Source organism: Panthera pardus, unplaced genomic scaffold, assembly GCF_024362965.1.
Source record: "Panthera pardus isolate Hobbes unplaced genomic scaffold, ASM2436296v1 HiC_scaffold_25, whole genome shotgun sequence".
In the NCBI taxonomy this organism is placed as follows: Eukaryota; Metazoa; Chordata; class Mammalia; order Carnivora; family Felidae; genus Panthera; species Panthera pardus.
Genome location: NW_026526821.1, coordinates 71,968,144 through 71,983,639, shown reverse-complemented (window position 1 = coordinate 71,983,639; position 15,496 = coordinate 71,968,144). Strand labels below are relative to the sequence as shown.

The 15,496-nt window shown below is 39.4% G+C and overlaps 2 protein-coding genes across 4 annotated transcripts in view; one reads left to right on the top strand and one right to left on the bottom strand.

Annotated features, from left to right (window-relative positions):
- Positions 1–8,209, bottom strand: part of ERLEC1 (endoplasmic reticulum lectin 1) — a 31,159-nt gene extending 22,950 nt beyond the window's left edge. For both annotated transcript variants that reach the window (XM_019420820.2, XM_019420909.2), the window contains exons 1-3: positions 7,934–8,209; positions 1,840–1,944; positions 101–181 (exon numbers count right to left, since the gene is read on the bottom strand). In XM_019420820.2, the coding sequence (XP_019276365.1) occupies positions 101–181; positions 1,840–1,944; positions 7,934–8,095 (348 nt within the window). In that variant the 5' untranslated portion in view covers positions 8,096–8,209. The remainder of the gene's footprint in view (positions 1–100; positions 182–1,839; positions 1,945–7,933) is intronic.
- A 48-nt stretch (positions 8,210–8,257) lies between these two features.
- The window catches only part of ASB3 (ankyrin repeat and SOCS box containing 3), a 113,591-nt gene continuing 106,352 nt past the window's right edge, over positions 8,258–15,496 (top strand). The window contains exon 1 of one of the 2 annotated variants that reach the window (XM_019420534.2): positions 8,258–8,472. The gene's annotated coding sequence lies outside the window, so the exon portion shown is untranslated. The remainder of the gene's footprint in view (positions 8,473–15,496) is intronic. The other variant, XM_053890692.1, reaches the window with a different exon arrangement.

Genomic DNA, 15,496 nt, shown 5'->3' with positions numbered 1-15,496 from the left:
ATACAACATAATAAAAAGAAATGCAGAATTATTTTTAAGGGTCTATTGGCTATTTGGAAATTTATTTTCTACTTTTATTAAGTGAACATAAAATACGTACTCTGTAGGAACAACTGCTTTGTTTAAATAGTGGCTCCAATAGTTCTCTTGGATTAGGGCCTTTATAATCCTTTTCTTCTTCCTATGAAAGAACTAGGGTTTAATACTTACAATTATTCTAGAACTTCACCCAACTCTGCTGTCTGGGTATTAACTCATTGTCCAAATCACAAATGCTTGGAAATAAAAAAGGAAAAAAAAAGTCAAAACTTTTAATAAGAGCCTATGGTTTGCCACTTCTTTCAAAAGAAATGATGTATAAAATATGGAGCCATAGAATAATCTTCCATTCTTTCTTCTCTTAAAAAAAAGGTTTTTGAGTATCAGTTTCCTGAACAATTCTTATAAACCTATTTCAGAAGTTTTAAATACTTGCATCCGAACAGATTCTACCTATGAATGCCTCAGAGTAGTTGAATCTTGGAGAATCTTGCAGAATGTAAGGGAAGGTTTTAAGGTACATCCCAGTTTCCTATATATTTTTACATCTCAGACTTGAATGCCATAGGCATATGTGTATGACTGCACACACGTGTATATTATGTCTTTAGAAGGTTTAAAACGAAAATGAAACAGAGAGCTGTCTTTCACAGATTTCAAATCTGAACAAAACCTAAGAAAGCACTCATTGAGTTTGTAATGTTTCCATTTTACAGACTGTGAAAATATTATGTAATTAGCTCAATAAATTTACTGAGTGGAAGTACTGAGTTTCAAATTTGTTCAAGGTTCCACAGCTAACCAGAGCCTATACCTCAGCCTCCTGGCTCCTAGGCTGGTGTCCTTTTCATTTTACCATGCTGACTCTCCTGTTTCATCTTGAAAGAAGTCATTGCCTTGAAGGATGGATAAGAGGTAGTTAGGGCATTTCAGGAGGAAGAAATGAGCATGAGCTAAGGTGGGGAAAAAGTATAGGTACCTATAGATTTGTTAGAAATTCTTTATAAAAAATGTCAGATATACATTTAAAAATTATGCTGTTTCAAAACCCTCATTTCTATAAAAGAAGCAAGCATGGAATTAGATTTTCATTCAAAATATTAATAACTGGTTGCTAATTTTTCCTAGTTGAACTGTAAAATCAAAGAATTCAAGAATAATAAAAGTGATTACTACTTTTATGGTAAACAGGATTACTGAAAAACCTGTCATTCAGTTTTTTTTAATGTGCATATTTTGTGTTTATTGAAGAATTATTTATAGCATCTAAATATGGAAGCAATCCAAGTGCCCATCCAAATATGGATGAAAAAGATGTGGTATACACATACAATGGAATATTAGTGAGCCAAAAAAATTAATGAGATCCTGCCATTTGCAACAAAAAAAAGTCTAACAATGGTTAAACTTTGACGTTATTATGTTAAGTGAAATACATCAGAGAAAAACAATTACCATATTATTTTACTTATAAGTCAAATTTAAAAGCAAAACAAACAAAAACGGACATATAAATTAAACCAAATAGAATCATAAATACACAGAACAAACTGGTGGTTGCCACATAGGAGGGGGTGGTGGAATGGGTGAAAGAGACAAAGGGCATTAAGAGGTACACACTTCAAGTTATAATATAAATGTCACAGATTAAAAAAAAAAACAAAACTATAGCATAGGGAATATCATTAATAATATTGCAATAACACTGTATGGTGTCATTCAGTTTTAAAGTATGTGTTTGCAATGTTTTAAAGAATATCTTTGGTGACAGGGATTATCAATATATTTATAAAAAGTTACCTCATCCCCACTTGTCACAAGGGGCAGAATGCATTTATATTTTTCTTTATGTGTAGTTGTCATGATGACATAATTATCTTCTTTATACAAAACTCCAGTTGTAGGCTAGAAAAAGAACAAAAAATACACATTATTTTCTCTGGTTAAATTGTAGTACATTGAATAATTTACAGTCTTAGTTTTTTTAAGTTAATTTATTAATTTTGAGAGAGAGAGAGCGAAGGAAAGAGAGTACGCACAGGGGAAGGGCAGAGACAGAGGGAGAGGGAGAGAGAAAATCCCAAGAAAATCCCTGTGCTGGTAGAGCAAAAGCCTGAAGTGGGGCTCGATTCGACGAACCGCTAGATCATGACCTGAACTGAAATCAAGAGCTGGATGCTTAACTGACTGAACCACCCAGATGTCCCAATAATTTACAGTCTTAGGTCAAAGTAATTCATCATGTCAACAGAAAAATTTTTAAATGTATTTCCAAAGGCAGGGAAAATATTCTATATATTAAATAATAATAAGGACAAAAGGAGGATGACATACTTTATCCAAGTGTTATAACAAAAAAATGAACACAACTGAAATTTGGAGTATAAACAAAAAACTGGTAATGCAACAGACTGAGGTTAAAATATGGATTAAAAAGCATTAAGAAGCAATGAATACACATAGATACACCATCACTAAATACTTATTACTTCTATTAACAATTACCATCTATATGTGAAAATCTACAGCACTTTACAAATGTACTCTCAATTTCATCAGATGGGACACTTGAAGATAACATAGCGCATTCTTTTTCATATTTGGATAGCAACAGCCTGATGCAGGGCTTGAACCCACGAACTGTGAGATCATGACCAGAATACATACATTTAACTGACTAAGCCACCCAGGAGCTCCAGGATAAAATACTTTTAAAAGAAAAATCACTAAGAATCCTCTGTGCTTACTTAACTTTTTTTTTAGTATACATTTTGGGTCAGCAAACAGTTTCTGTAAAGGGCCAGGCAGCAAATACTTGGGGCTTTTTTTTTTTTTAAGTTCACTTATTTATCTTGAGAGACAGAGAGAGAGAGAGTGAGAGCAGGGGAGGGGCAAAGAGAGGATCCCAAGCAGGCTCTGTGTACTTGGTGCAGAGCCTAACACAGGGTGCAAACTCAGGAACTCCTGAGATCATGACCTAAGCCGAAACCAAGAGTCAGATGGTTAACTAACTGAGACACCCAGGTGCCCCTTAACATATTTGAATCAGCTTTTGTTAGCCTTTTTTCAGATTACTATATAGGCTCCTGTACTGTGACGAAAGATCCTTGTTTAAAAGACCATTGTAACTGAAGAGGAGAAACAGAGTTGAAAGTGAGAGCTGCAAAGCCAAATTTATGATAAAGTGATTCTTAGAAACATTTATTTAGTTGCACCAACAAATTGCTATAACATTTATAATGCCTTTTGATGTTTTTCAGATATATGCAGAATGTATGACAGTGTCTTGTTCAAAGCAGGATTCACATTTGCTTACCAATGGCTGGCCTGAAGTCTTGCTAAATCATCCCTTTACTGCAGTGAAGACAACCAGTATAATAGGGAAAGATAGGATAAAATAGGCAGAGAGGGAAAGGATAGGACCTGAGGTTGGGTGGGGTGGGAAACTTGTATTTTGGAACAATGCTGGGAGTGTCTGACCACAGCAATCGCCCTCAGGCATAAGGTTCCTCTTAAGAATGCAACAGACACCACCTACTCCCCCTCAGGTGTCCCTAAGGAATTTGACAAAAGACCTAAGTAGAAATAAGTATGAGACCATAAATGTGTAACCCATAATGATATGGCCATAGACCACCCCTCATACAGTGGAAACAAGCCAATCAGGAACGGACAACCCAGAACCTAGAGCTATCAAGCCAATGAGGGTAGGACCTGAGAAGGAAGGAGGGGGACTTGTATGGGGGTGATGACCAGAACCTTACAAAACAGTGTGAAACCACTATTGTTGGGTATTCACCTTTGAATGCCCCCTCTCTGTAGAGACAGCTTTCCTACTATTCTTACTTTCTAATCTAGAGTCTATAATAAACTTTCCCCTACTGCTCATTCTGTGTCCACCTTTTCATTCTTTGAAGTGGTGAGACAACGAATCCCAGGTATTGAGGTAAAAAAAAAATCCTGCAGCACCAGTAGCATATGACTTAACTGTATTTACCTCTATTTGTGAAGTACCTGCAACTCTGATGTTCAAAGTTGAATTGGGCAGCAATATTGACTTGTTTACTAAACTGTTCACCAAAATACTAACAATGGAAAAAGCAACTAACTGCTTGTTTGGAATTACAGCAAAGGAAGGAAGACAATCCTTTTTTTTTTTTTTGTAATGAAAACCACTCTTGGGGCTTTATGTTTATATGATAAAGAAATTCATTCCTCTTGAAAGAGGATTTCAGCTACCTCCATTTCGACCTCAAACTTTTTAGTTGGGTTTTTCTTTCCAGCTTGTCTCTTGGCAAAGCATCCCCAGGAACCAAAACTACTCTCAAACAGTAAGGACTGCCCTGGGCCAGCAAGACCTCGCCCATGATGGACTCCAAGATAATGATCGATTTGACTTCCAAAGCCTACTTGCACATATCCACCACCTTTGCCCCATATTTCCCATATATAAACCTGAAAGTATTTTTGGCACTTTGGAGACAGTCTTTGAGAAGCTAGTCTGCTGTTTTCAGCTGTTGGGGTCACTGAAATGAATTCCTGTCTTGTTTCACCACCACTCATTTCTCTGCCTTTGGATTTTGTTAGGGGTGAGTGGCTGAACCTGGTCTGTTTAGACCACCCGGGGTCAGGTGCTTTTGCAACCCTGCGCCCCAGCTATGTTCTGGTCTATTGTTTTTAAGGTCTAAGTAAGAGGTAACAAGAAATAAAAGCCATCACTTGTTGGAAGATGCAAAGATTTCTCTTTCATTAAGTTTTGGAAAAGCGGGTTTCCTCTTCAATAAAACAGACCAAGTAGCAATTCTTCTATCTGAAAACTGCTGAAAGAGTCACTTATTGGGATCACCAAGTAAAAATTTTTAACAAACTTTACCCTACATTTTCAGAAAAAATTACAGGGAAGTTAACCTTTTCTGATTTTCTAACTTAAAAAACTTTTTTGATCTAACAAAAATGTTTCTTTTTGATTTATTAAAAGAGTTCTTTAAGAAAACAAAATACTTCTGAATGTATCTAGATAGGGAAAAAAGTTGTTGCATATAACTTAATACCCTAAAGTATTTTCAGTGTAAGAGGCCCTATTAGTAATCTGATAAAAATCAGATTTTAATATAATGAAACTAAACCAAGGGGGTATGGTACTTTAAGGTTAAGAAACTTTAAAAATATGTTGGCAGGGGAGAAATGCTGAATGTTTAACAAGGGTCTGGAGGAATTAAGATAGAGGATAAAAGACAAAAGTATCTTGATAGAGGCTGTAAAATAAACTCAGTGGCACAACTTGCCAACATATATGACATGCTTAAATAGAGTTGGTCACCATTCTTCCCAAGCATAGTGTCTGGGGGAAGTTTGACTGGGAATACATTTCTATGTTAACAACAGAAGAGAAAATTAGACTTATTTTGTGGTTTTACTTTGGTGAAATCTATGAACTCTGTGAAGTAATAAATTGTTGAGCACTTTAATAGACACAGAGATGGTAGGTATTTCAGAAGAAAAATACACACACACACACACACAAAACTGAACGCTAAAAACCAGTAAACAAAGAATATCATAGCCATTAATTAATGAACATAAATGTTAAAAAAATGTATTCCTTGTTGGTGCTTAATAATTATTCTAAGTAAATATGAAAGTGAGATTGTAAAGATTATGTATTGTTTTGATATATCTGAATGGGGAGATGATTTAAAGTACAGAAGAATTTTAAAGCTAAAAAAAATTCACATCTTCTAATCCAGTCTCTTCCAACTTCAGATTGTAGAGAGATAAAGGCCCTTATCCTCCTTCATACAGCTGCTTGGTTACATATGTCCAATCAACTGGCTCATAAAAGAAAATGACAGTGCCAGGTGTGGAGGGCTGTAGTGCCAGTTACATAAAGTAGGAAGGGAAGCCTTAATATTATAAAAATACTAAAACAAAACCCAAAGGCCAATGATAATGACTCCTGGGGTTTATTTCTGCATGAAAGCCACAGACCTTTTGCCAACTCACAGAAAAATGTCCCTAGATTTTTCTCAAAATAACTTAAAAAAAAAATTCTTCAGATATACCCATCTTAAATTATGCTGCACTGTCAAAAAGAATTAAAAATTCAATTTCAGGGGTGCCTGGGTGGCTTGGTCAGTTAAGCGTCCGACTTCGGCTCAGGTCATGATCTCACAGTCCGTGAGTTCGAGCCCCGCGTCGGGCTCTGTGCTGACAGCTCAGAGCCTGGAGCCTGTTTCGGATTCTGTGTCTCCCTCTCTCTCTGCCCCTCTCCTGTTCATGCTCTGTCTCTCTCTGTCTTAAAAATAAATAAACGTTAAAAAAAAAATTTAAAAATTCAATTTCAAAATAAAATTGATAGATATGTGAAAGGTTGGTACAGGATAAATTTAATACAGATCTTCCATAACCTCTTTCAGCCAGCACACACCACTGCCAGAAGAAAAATGAAACAATTTTGTAGTAATCTTGAAAAAGGCTGATTTTAGTCATCCACCTAACACATCAGTAAGTTTTGAAGGCTGCATATCAGTGTGCGTTTTTTAATTAAAAAAAAAAAAACCAACAGGTGCAAGAGTAAAATATTTTAATGACCACATTGTTTAATACTTGTCATGTTCATTTTGTGTGCTCTTTTAAAACAGTAACAGAGATTGGACTAAATAAATTATGTTCACCTCAAGACTGCTAAAGTTATGTCTCACTTATAATACACTTTTATATAAGTATTTTAAAATAACAATATTTAATGGAATTAACACAAATATAAACCTGGCTTCCCAGAGAAATAATTACTTAGATAAATTTCAGAATCACTGAACTACCAGAACAGGAGAACTGAAAACAGAGGGATGGGGAAATAAAGTGTGACATACTCGCAAAAACTAACATCTGCAAGTAGAAATCTGTTGTGGTAACCATGACATTTGTTATCCTGGTAAATCTTGCTTGCGACCACTTATTCTTGTTTCAGTGAAGTAGTAATAGAACAATATGGTAATAGAACAAAATAGTCATCCCACATGGAATGACTGCAGCTAACTGGAGTAAGAATTAAAAAAAAAAAAGCTTTTATATTTTCCAAGACTTCAATTTGAAATAAATAATTACTACACGGTAAGTATCTTAAGTGTGCAATTTTTATTGGCCTACAGTGGTAGGAAGACTTTTCAGCAGAGCACTCCCCAAAGACAGAAGGACTGCAAATTTTCGTTAACTGTTAAGTTATAAATACGTTCATCACTCTAGGAAAACTGACCATAAAATCTCATGTTCTGGGGTCTTACGTATTACGACTGCAATACATTAACACGGTAAAGGATATTCTGAATACAGCATCGTTAACATCCCACAGGTCAAATAGCTCTCTCAGAAACAACTTTGAAGGAGACAGAGCTGTGCGTATACACATATGCACGTGTGTGTATACAAGATAGATATACCGAGTGTGAAAGGGAACTCATATCTGCAGTGTAACCGGTTGTGTCGATCCGGTTGTGTGCAATACTAAAGGAGAGAAGGCGGCTGGTGGAGGAAGAACTGCAGCTGACTTTCTAAAGAGAAGATTCAACGTAAGCGCCTTAATTTCCAAAAAAGCTGCTTCCGTGGGGTGGGAGTGTTGGTAAGCACGGTCTAATGAGACAAATTTAAAAGGGGGAGAGCAGGTAATCTCTGAATCGCCAATGCTTAGCATGGAGGGCACAACTACATAGTGTGTTCGCTAAACACTTGCTGTATGAATGAATGGATGAGAAATAAATGAACCTTTGGATTAGGGAAGGGGGCAGGCGCCTGCAGAGGTGGTTCTGGGGGAGCAACGCGCAGGTAAGGAGAGAAGGAGCCAAACTCTAGTGCTAGGAGGGAGAGAGATAGCTACAGGATTCGCAAGGGCACTGACCAGAGAGAACTCGGTGCCGGGCCAGTTGACTCGGAAAGGGATGTCATCGCTGAGCTGGGGGAGCGCTCGGCCGCCGCCGGACGCCTCTAAGAGGCCGCAGAGGACCAATAACACCGGCCCGCCTTGGACCAGACTACGCGCGCCGCCGCCTCCTTCCTCCATCCTCCGCTGCCGATTTCTCCAGCCGCCGCCACAGCCTCCTCTGCAAACAGAGGAGAGGAGGGGGAGGAGGAGGAGGAGGCGGCGGGACTACTAAGCACCCAGGCAGCCGGGGGCCCAACCGCCGCCACGTCTCCTTCCGGAGAGCAGGGCAACGCCACCTCCGCCCCCTTGGGCCTTCCGCCACCGTTTCCGGGGCAGGCGGCAATCAACATCCGGGGCCGCCAAGCCGTCCGCCTACGGAAGCCCGGACGCCGGTTGGAGTTCTCGCGGTTGCGGGGAGCGGAGAAATCGAACATCGTGGCTTCTGGGGAGCGGACTTCAGAAGACCGCACCTCGGACCAGGCCTTTCCGCGCAGAAGTGGCGGCACCGAGAGCCGGTGAGTCCGGGAGGCTGCAACCGCCCCCTCCTGCCACCGGCCCGGTTTCTAGGGGTGGGCGGCGGCTTGGCCCGCCCTGGAGCGGAAAGTAGAGAGTGAGAGTGGCGGGTGTAGATTTTGGATGCCAAGATTCGAGGTGGAGATGAGAAGTGAGAAGTGGCGGTGTTCCTGGCTGATCTATCCTCCAGCTGCTTTCCTTTCTCCTTTTCTCCGCACGTAGCATCTCTGCGTTTCATCTTTCCCGCTTGAAGCTTCTCTCCGCCTCTTCTACTCCGGGCTGTAGTCATCTCAGTGCCTTGCAGCTGCTGACCAACGCAGGGCGGTTTGCTCACTGTCTCTGCAGTCCTAGGTTAGGGGATACTGGAGCTGAGGAATCCTGTCTTCCCTCAGTAAAAGAATGCTGTGATTCTCCGAAGTTGGTATGGACGCAGACTCCTCGTGAAGAGAGCAGCTAGACATCACAGCCCCTGCATTTTCACCCGTGGGGCTTCTCCTTCATTCCAGGGTTGACGGATAGGGTTGTTGTGTCATCATGGAAACTGATAAATTTCCTTTTTTTTTTTTTTGTTATATCTTATTTACTTTTTAATGTTTATTTTTGGGAGAGGGAAAGAGAGAGCGCGAGTTGGGGAGGGGCAGAGTGAGGGAGACACAGAATCTGAAAAGGCTTCAGGCTCTGAGCTGTCAGCACAGAGCCCCATGTTGGGGTTGAACTCAGGAACTGCTAGATCTTGACCTGAGCCGAGGTTCGCCGCTTAACGGACTGAGCCACCGAGGCGCTGCGCTGATGAGTTTACTTATGTGAAGTTCAGGGCCAAGAGAATGTGAGGGTGTGAACTCTTGACTGCATTCAGAGTAAGATAAAAAATTTTAAGTTCCCCTCCCCATGCCATGGTTTTCATTTCCAGTATACTAGGTTATACAGTGGTAGCTATGGAGCACCAAGAATTGTCTTTCTGGAGGTGGGTAAAGCTAGAACTCCTCAAATTTGAACCAAATTAAAAAAAAGCAGGAACGGCAGACAATTTTTCATCTGAAAAATTTCCTTTTTCATTTAAAACATAGGGAATGCACAGTATCAAAATTACTCCTGTCTAGAATTGAGGTCTTGTTTATTACTTTATTTATTACTTATTAGTGTTTAATATGTGCCAGACCAGTGGGTTTGGTAAAATAATAGCAGATAAGTGGGTCTCTGTCTTCTGTCCCCCATAGTCTAGCAAGGGAGATTACACAAATAATTGCGACCTATTGTGGTAATAAAATAGTACTTAACATTTACTTAGCATTTATTCTGTGGTAGGCACTAGTCTAAGTACTTTATATATATTATGAAGCAGGTATATATATTTTATGTATATTTTGTACTTGTGTATATTAAGTACTTATGTATATTAAGTACTTTATATATATTATGAAGCAGGTGTATATTATTACAGTAGAGAGATGTGAAAGTGGAGATATGAAGAAGGAAGTGAGGGAGGAACTCTGGGGTTGGACAGGAAAGACTTTCCAGGAGAGGTGACTGTAGAACTGGGGCTTTTAAGGACTTATAGAAGTTCAGCAGGCAGATGGGGAAGTGCATTTCAAGCATAATTCTTACTGATGATCCATTAGGACCTTTTGGTATAGTCAGAGGGCAGGATAAGATGGAATTAGGAGCAGGAGATTGATACTACAGAGGAACAGATGCAATCAGTTTGTATTGATAAGGGAACATAAGGCAGGCTGAGGGCAAAGTATAAGCTAGCACACCCCCTGCCCCCAGCTGGGATATGTATGATACACCTTGGAACTCCCACTACCCAAAAACAGGAAAGCAGGAAAGGGCAAAAAGCAAATGGTTAAACTGATAAGAGTCCCTACCAGTTGACAAGAAAAAGGCAATCCCATCCTTGGCTAAAGAAAACTCCCTACTGTCTTGATTTTAATGCTTTGCTGGAGACAAAAACAACCTTAGCTTGACAATAGCTAGCCCTCCAGGAATCTGTGAGTCTTTAGCATATGAAAGTCTTTTTGGAAACTTCCCTTCTGGACTATACCTCCCACAAGTTCAAGGTATATAACCCGTCATTCTTTACAGCCCCAGTGCAGCTCTTTCTGCCCATGGGTCCTGTACTTTAATAAAATCACCTTTTGCACCAAAGACATCTTTAAGAATTCTTTCTTGGCTGTCAGCTCTGAACCCCCGTCACCCCAAAACCTCATTAACATGTTCTGCAGAGGTGTTTGAGTTTTATCCAACAGGTCAGAATTATTGTAGAGTTTTTGCATTGGAATCATCCGATGTGATTTCTGTTTCTCAAGTATACAAACAAAGACTAATTCCAAATGGATTAAAGATTTAAATGAATCACACACAAAAAAGAGAAAACAATATAAGAAAACTTAGGAGAATAATTAGATAATCCTTGTGAATAAAATAGGAAATCTTTCTGTCATGAAAGAAAAAGACGAGCAGGAGCACCTGGGTTGAGTGTCTGACTTCAGCTCAGGTCATGATCCTATGGTCCTGCATCAGGCTCTGTGCTGACTGCTTCGAATTTTGTGTCTCCCTCTCTCTCTGCCCCTCCCTTGCTCATGCTCTGTTTTTCTCTCTCTCTCAAAAAATAAACGTTAAAAATGAAACAAAACGGGCACCAGCTGGCTATGTTGGTAGAGCATGTGACTCTTGATCTCAGCATTGTGAGTTTGAGCCCCACTTTGGCTGTAGGGACTACTTAAAGTCTTTAAAAAAAAAAAAAAGAAAAAGACATTTAACTAATACAAATTAAAAATACTTATAAGGCTCTGGTTTAGTCTCTGGGGCTATAATAATGGAATTTGGCTCAATAGAGCTTATGTTCAAGTAAGGGGGGTGGGTGTCTAAATAAATAACACATAAGTAAGAAACTCTTTGGTGACGGGGTTTTGGGGTGATGGTGGGGGGTTTGGAGCCAATGGCCAAGAAAGAATTCTTGAAGATGTCTTTGATGCAAAAAAGGTGATTTTATTAAAGCATGGGGACAGGACCTGTGGGCAGAAAGAGCTGCACTGGGGTTGTGACAGGTAACTGATTTTTAAAAAAAAGGTTTTTTTTAAACTTATTTATTTTTGAGAGAGAGAGAATGTGAGTGGGGGAGAGGCAGAGAGAGAGGGAGACACAGAATCCAAGCAGGCTCCAAGCTTCAGCACAGAGCCTGCCGCGGGACTGGAACATACATACTGCGAGTTCCTGACCTGAGCTAAAGTCAGACACCCAACCAATAGAACCACCCAGGCGCCCCGGGTAACTGATTATATATCCTAAGGTTAGGAGAGGGTTTGGGATAGAGTAAGTTTCTAAAGTATTTTGGAAGCAAGGTTTCCAGGATCTTGAGGGGCTAGCTCCTGTTAGGAAAATGCAATTTATTAGGGTGTAGTAAAACCTCAGTCATGAGGCCCTTCAGATGTATATCAGCTGGCCGTAAGCTTGGAGTATGATTGCCAGCGTGTATTGTGGGGGAGTTGAGATCAAGGAAGTTTCCAAAGAAGTTTTTATATGTTAAAGTAGACTTACAGGATCCTGGGGGGTCAGGGTAATGTTAAGCCAAGGTTCCCATTTACTCTGTTTCAAAGACTTGTCAATGTGCTGTAGGCAGTAAGGGAATTTAAATTTTAGTTTGCCTTAGTTTCCCACATTACCATGGCAAACACTTAAACCCCTTTCCTTTGTTCTTGAGTAGCCAGGAATGTCTGAGGAATATCACACATATTCCACCTGGGGGCAGGGGTGCTCTTAGCCTGTACTGTGCCCTCAGCTTGCTTTGTGCTCCCTCATCACCTGGTTTGTGTCCACTAAATGTTACTAACAATCCCTCCCACTCATGTGGCAACTAAAAATGTCTGCAGATACTGCCACATGTCCCTTGGCAGGAAAAATGGCCCATGATTGAGAACTGCTGGTTTAGACTCTTAAATGAAACTGAATATTCATGATGAATTTTTAGGCAATAGCTCACTGATTGCAAAGATGTTTAGGGGCAAGCAGGAGACCTTCCTAGCACTTCAGAATTTTGTCAGAGTAGTGAATACCTGCTCTGCTTATAATTCAGATGGTCGTTTGCATTGTGTCTTTGGTATTTCATAAGTCACTTGATCTTACCTTGCACTAATGTCATTATTATACACATAGGTTATCATCATAGAGGATTTCAATATAAATATGTTGAAGATTGTTCTGAATCTGTTAATCCTATCATAGCCTAGAAATTGCTATTCTGAAAAAAATAGTCAACACTTTCATTTAATAGTCTTTTGACTTTTTCTCGTATAAATATGGTATAGAATATGTAATTTTAAATTTCAGTTATTTTAACTTTTGATTTATGGATTACAGAAAAATCCTCCTTTATTTGGCAAAGCTACCTTTTTCTGTGTACAATGCAGTAATTTTCAGCTAGTTGCAGAACTGCAGATCTGGGGAGGGAACAAGAAAGTTGTGCAGGTATTCATCTAACATATATGATTTTGGGGCACTGTCCCAAGTACTAAGGGTACTATAAAATGATGTGGATACAGATCAAGTCCATCAGAATGTTACCACCTAGAAAGGAGATAGGACTTGTATGTAACTAATTATATTAAAAGTGGGGAGTGTTAGAGAAGTACTGTACGGATAAAGTATTGTGGACATTCAAAGGAGGGAGTGATTACCTCTAGCAAGGGATGAGAGGAAGGAAGGGTAGAAACTAATAAAGTAGTCCTGGCATTTGTATTGGACCTTCACAGATGGTAGGATTTGGATTTATAGAGCTTGGGAAAGGCCTATTCTAAGTGGAAAGAACATGAGCCCAAGACCTATTGAGATCAAAAGTAATTTGGTTTGAGTACAGGAAAGAAGCTTGGGAATGACATAAGGAGTTTAATATGTGTCAAGGGTGACATTTTACCCTGGTGGGAAAAGGACTTAAAAAAAAAAATTATTTAATTTGAGAGAGAAAGTGTGTGTGCTCAAGCAGGGAAGGGGCTGAGAGAGAGAGAGAAGGAGAGAGAGAATCCCAAGCAGGCTCTGCGCTGTCAGCACAGAGCCTGATTTAGGACTTGAGCTCACGAACCATGAGATCCTGACTTGAGCCAAGATTAAGAGTTGGATGCTTAACCAACTGAGCCACCCAGGTGCCCCAAAAGGATGTTTTAACTAATAAATACTGCGAGTATAATTTGCTATCCACATATAAGAAAGCCAACTAGATCCCTTCTTCACAAAATACACAAAAAGTAAGTTGTAAAGGGGTTTAAGATATGTATCTATATGAAGAAATTAGGAGAATATTTATGTAACTGGAGTAGAGATGACATTTTTTTTGTAAGATAGGAAATCCAGATACTATAGAAGGAAAGATAGACCTGCTATAATAAATGTCTTAAAATTAGTAATTTCTGTTAAAATTATGCAAACCTTTGGCTTAGTGATTTTATTTTTTGAATTTTCTCCTTTAAAACAAAAGCCCTAGGGTGCCTGGGTAGCTCAGTTGGTTAAGTGTCCAACTCTTGATCTTGGCTGAGGTCATAATCTTGAGGTTCATGATATTGAGTCCCACCTTGGGCTCTGCTCTGACAGCGTGAAGCCTGCTTGGGATTCTCTATCTCCACTCTTCCCCCACTCCTTCTCTGTGTTCTTTCTCTGTCTCAAAAGTAAACTTAAAATATTTTTAAAAACAAAAGCCTTGATACATAAGGATGTATGTACAAAGGTATTCATTGTGGTATTATCTATAATGGCAAAAAAACCTCTGGATATCTGAATTCCCACCATTAAGGCTATGGCTGAATAAATGATTATATACAAACTTTATGCAACTGAATAGTGAGGGGCGCCTGGGTGGCTCAGTTGGTTAAGTGTCTGTCTTCGGCTGAGATTGTGATCTCATGGTTCGTAGGTTTGAGCCCCATGTCAGGCTCTGTGCTGACAGCTCAGAGCCTGGAGCCAGCTTCAGATTCTGTGTCTTCTTCTCTCTCTGCCCGTTTCCTGTTCACATTCTATCTCTCTCTCAAAAATAAATGTTAAAAGATTTTTATAAAAAAATAGCGAGGTGTTAGGAGCAGAGGCTCTATTACCTAACCATATGTCTGACCTTGGGAATGTTACTTAACCTCTTCAGAACTCTGTTTTCTTATCCTTCTTTTTTATTATTTTTTTTTTAATTTTTTTTAACGTTTATTTTTGAGACAGAGAGAGACAGAGCATCAACAGGGGAGGGGCAGAGAGAGAGGGAGACACAGAATCTGAAACAGGCTCCAGGCTCTGAGCAGTCAGCACAGAGCCCGACGCGGGGCTCGAACTCACGGACCGTGAGATCATGACCTGAGCCGAAGTCGGACACTTAACTGACCGAGCCACCCAGGCGCCCCTGTTTTCTTATCCTTCTGATGGAGAAAATAAGTGGTAAGATGTAAGAACTAATGATGATTCAGTTTTATTATATATTCTGTTCATGTAACAGATGTTGTGTCCAGGCTCTATTTTATTTATTTTATTTTTTTATTTAAAAAATTTTTTTTGTTTAATGTTTATTTATTTTTGAGACAGAGAGCGAGCATGAATGGGGGAGGGTCAGAGAGAGAGGGAGATACAGAATCGAAGCAGGCTCCAGGCTCTGAGCTGTTAGCACAGAGCCTGACGCGGGGCTCGAACTCACGGATCATGAGATCATGACCTGAAGTCGGACACCCAACCGACGGAGCCACCCAGGCACCCCCAGGCTCTATTTTAATAAGCACTTTATATTAACTTATTTGACTTATTCCTCATAATAACCCAAAAAGTAGGTTTTATTGTTTTCCCCATATTACTGTTGAGGAAACTGTGATACAAGTTAATACTATATTCTAATATAATTTACACATACAAAATTATATATTTATGCCACGCTGTAAACAATGCTATAATCAAACTATAATTTTTTTTTAGTTGAAATTTTTATGAATCACAAATGAGAAACAGACAGTTGGGCTTTGAGTTAAAAGTTACCCCAGATCTCTTGTTTCTCATTTAGACATAAAA